Source organism: Oratosquilla oratoria, chromosome 16, assembly GCF_046742065.1.
Source record: "Oratosquilla oratoria isolate Oo_2021 chromosome 16, ASM4674206v1, whole genome shotgun sequence".
NCBI lineage: Eukaryota > Metazoa > Arthropoda > Malacostraca > Stomatopoda > Squillidae > Oratosquilla > Oratosquilla oratoria.
This window is the reverse complement of record NC_134792.1, coordinates 29228144-29230643: the sequence shown is the minus strand read 5'-3', so window position 1 is coordinate 29230643 and position 2500 is coordinate 29228144. Positions and strand designations below refer to the sequence as shown.

General features: G+C 51.8%; 1 protein-coding gene across 2 annotated transcripts in view; it reads right to left on the bottom strand.

The window, feature by feature from the left end:
• LOC143033866 (uncharacterized) overlaps positions 1-2500 on the bottom strand; it is a 242612-nt gene that overhangs the window by 239934 nt on the left and 178 nt on the right. For both annotated transcript variants that reach the window (XM_076199431.1, XM_076199432.1), the window contains exon 1: positions 1183-2500. This exon is cut by the window's right edge and continues 178 nt beyond it. In XM_076199431.1, the coding sequence (XP_076055546.1) occupies positions 1183-2281 (1099 nt within the window). In that variant the 5' untranslated portion in view covers positions 2282-2500. The remainder of the gene's footprint in view (positions 1-1182) is intronic.

Genomic DNA, 2500 nt, shown 5'->3' with positions numbered 1-2500 from the left:
TGTAACGCATCATAATTTTTTGTATCGGGTTGTAACGTACTGTAACGTATCGTAACGCATTATATTGTATAATGACGCAATGTAACACATGATACTACGATATAACGTGCCGTGACGTCCTGTAACGCGTCATAAAATGTTTGCAACGGGGACTGTAGGGAACAGCTGAACAATAAGAAAGACTAATTTGATGAACTAGTTATCAATTCTTTCATTATTTTACAATATTATTTACTTATTTTGTTTTTTATTTATTTATCTAATTTTACATGATACACACACACTATGTATATATATATATATATATATATATATATATATATATATATATGTATATATGTATATATGTATGTGTATATATATATATACATATATATATATATATATATATTCATATATATATATATATATATATTATTTATCTATTACTTTATTATCTTATTTTATTTTGTTTTATTTTATTTTGTTTTCCTGTTACAACTGCAATAAAACTGTAACGTAATGTAACGTAGCGCGCAGCGTCAGAAACCTTATGAATCTTGTAACGTATCACCGTAACATAAATCGTACTGCAATAAAACTGTAACGTACTATAACGTAGCGCGCAGCGTCTGAAACCTTATGAATCTTGTAACGTATCACCGTAACATAAATCGCAACACGCCGTGAAAAGACACACAACACAAATTAGCATCCCGTAACACCATAAAGCACGTCACAAAGGTGTTACTAAACGTAACACCGACTTACTGGTTATGATAAAGTGTAACACAAGAGTGTAGCACGCTGGAGTGGTGTCATTGTCATACATAACACTATATAACACAATGTATACAAACATGCGGTGATATAGGTTACTGTACTAGTAATATTACACGTCGTAATGTTTGTGCTAGATTTGACATAACACCGGTGATATACATACATATGTATATAATATATATATATATATATATATATATATATATATATACACACACACATACTCAAGAAAGAAGCTTAACACCAAACACAACACCGTCGCCATGTGAACCTCGTATCTACCACCGCCCCAGCGTGTTACGTCAATCCTCGTAACATAGCATCGTATCACATGACATTTGCTGAACCCCACACCAAACACAACCAGGTAGGGCAGGAACATAACACGCGTGTTACGGTGTTACAGTGTTACGTGCTTACCTGTGATAGGTCCCAAGGCTGACAGGTGATGGGCCATTGCCGCCGTTCTCTCCAGAGGGGTAAGCCCCGCGAGCCAAGGCAGGGGACCTGCTCCCAGCGGAGGCATCATCCCTAGTCCCCCCGGACTCCCCCCGCCTCCGCCTCCCCCCAGGGGCGGCCGGTGCGCAGGGACCCGAATCACGCCCCCAGGGCCGCCCATCGTCCCTAGAGCGCCCTGGGCTCCCAGTCCCGACGCGGCCACGGCAGCAGCGCCCAGGTGGGGGACGAGGGGGAAGTGAGGCAGGAAGCCTCCCCCCATCAGGGGCATGTGCGTATAGGTGAAGGGCTGAAACGGTCTCGGCTCCCCGTCCTCCTCCTCCTCCTCCTCCTCCTCGGCCTCGCTTCCTCCTCCACTGATGTGCTCCTCGACCTCTCCACGTCCCACTCCTCCTCCTCCTCCTCCTCCTCCGCCTCCGCCTCCTCCTCCTCGACCTCCCGCTCCTCCTCCCCCTCCCCGCAGCCCACGGTCACCCTCGAGGTCATAGTCACGTCCTCCTCGGTCACTCGCACCACCGTAGTCCCTCGAGTCGCACTCGGAATCACTGTCCCCCAGCAGGTGGTTCCTGGCGGCGCCCTCGAGGCCCGCCGCAGCTGCTGCGGCGACCGCCGCTGCCGCCGCCGCCGCCGCTCGGTGCTGCTGCTGCGACGAGGCAAGCAAGGACGAGATACTGAAGGACAACTTGGAGTGAGGGTGAGGTTTCGGACTCCGGCTCACGCTCGCTCTCGCGTCGTTCTCCTCCTCCAGGTCCTCCTCGAGGCCGTCCTCCTCCTCCTCCCGGCGGAGATCCAAGGGCGAGGTGGACCGGCGCGCGGCGGGAGCTCCCAGGGGCTGCGAGACCGCCGCCGCAGCAGCAGCAGCTGCCGCCGCCGCCGCCGCCGCCGCCGCCGCCAGCCCTGTCGGCGAGCGCTGGTGGTGGTGGTGGAGGTGGTGGTGGTGGTTGTGGAGGTGGAGCGTGGACGACGGAGGCGACGTCGATCTGGGAGCTCCTGGGGAAGGCTCACGGCTGAGGTGTCCCACCACGTTGATATCTTCGTGGTCCTCTGTGGACATGGCGGTCATTGCGGAAGGAAGAACGTCGCTTGGTCACAGCTGCTGGGGCCACCTCCGTTCCTTCGTCATGATCAAGCCCCTCAGGAGGGAGAGAACGCGCGCGCCAGGGACGGGGTGATGGTGGTGGAGGGGGAATGGGGGGTGGGGGGAGATGGGTGGGCGAAAGGGGGGATGGGCGGGTGGGGAGGGTGTTTTGAGAGCGAGAACGAGAACGAGAACCACCTCCTT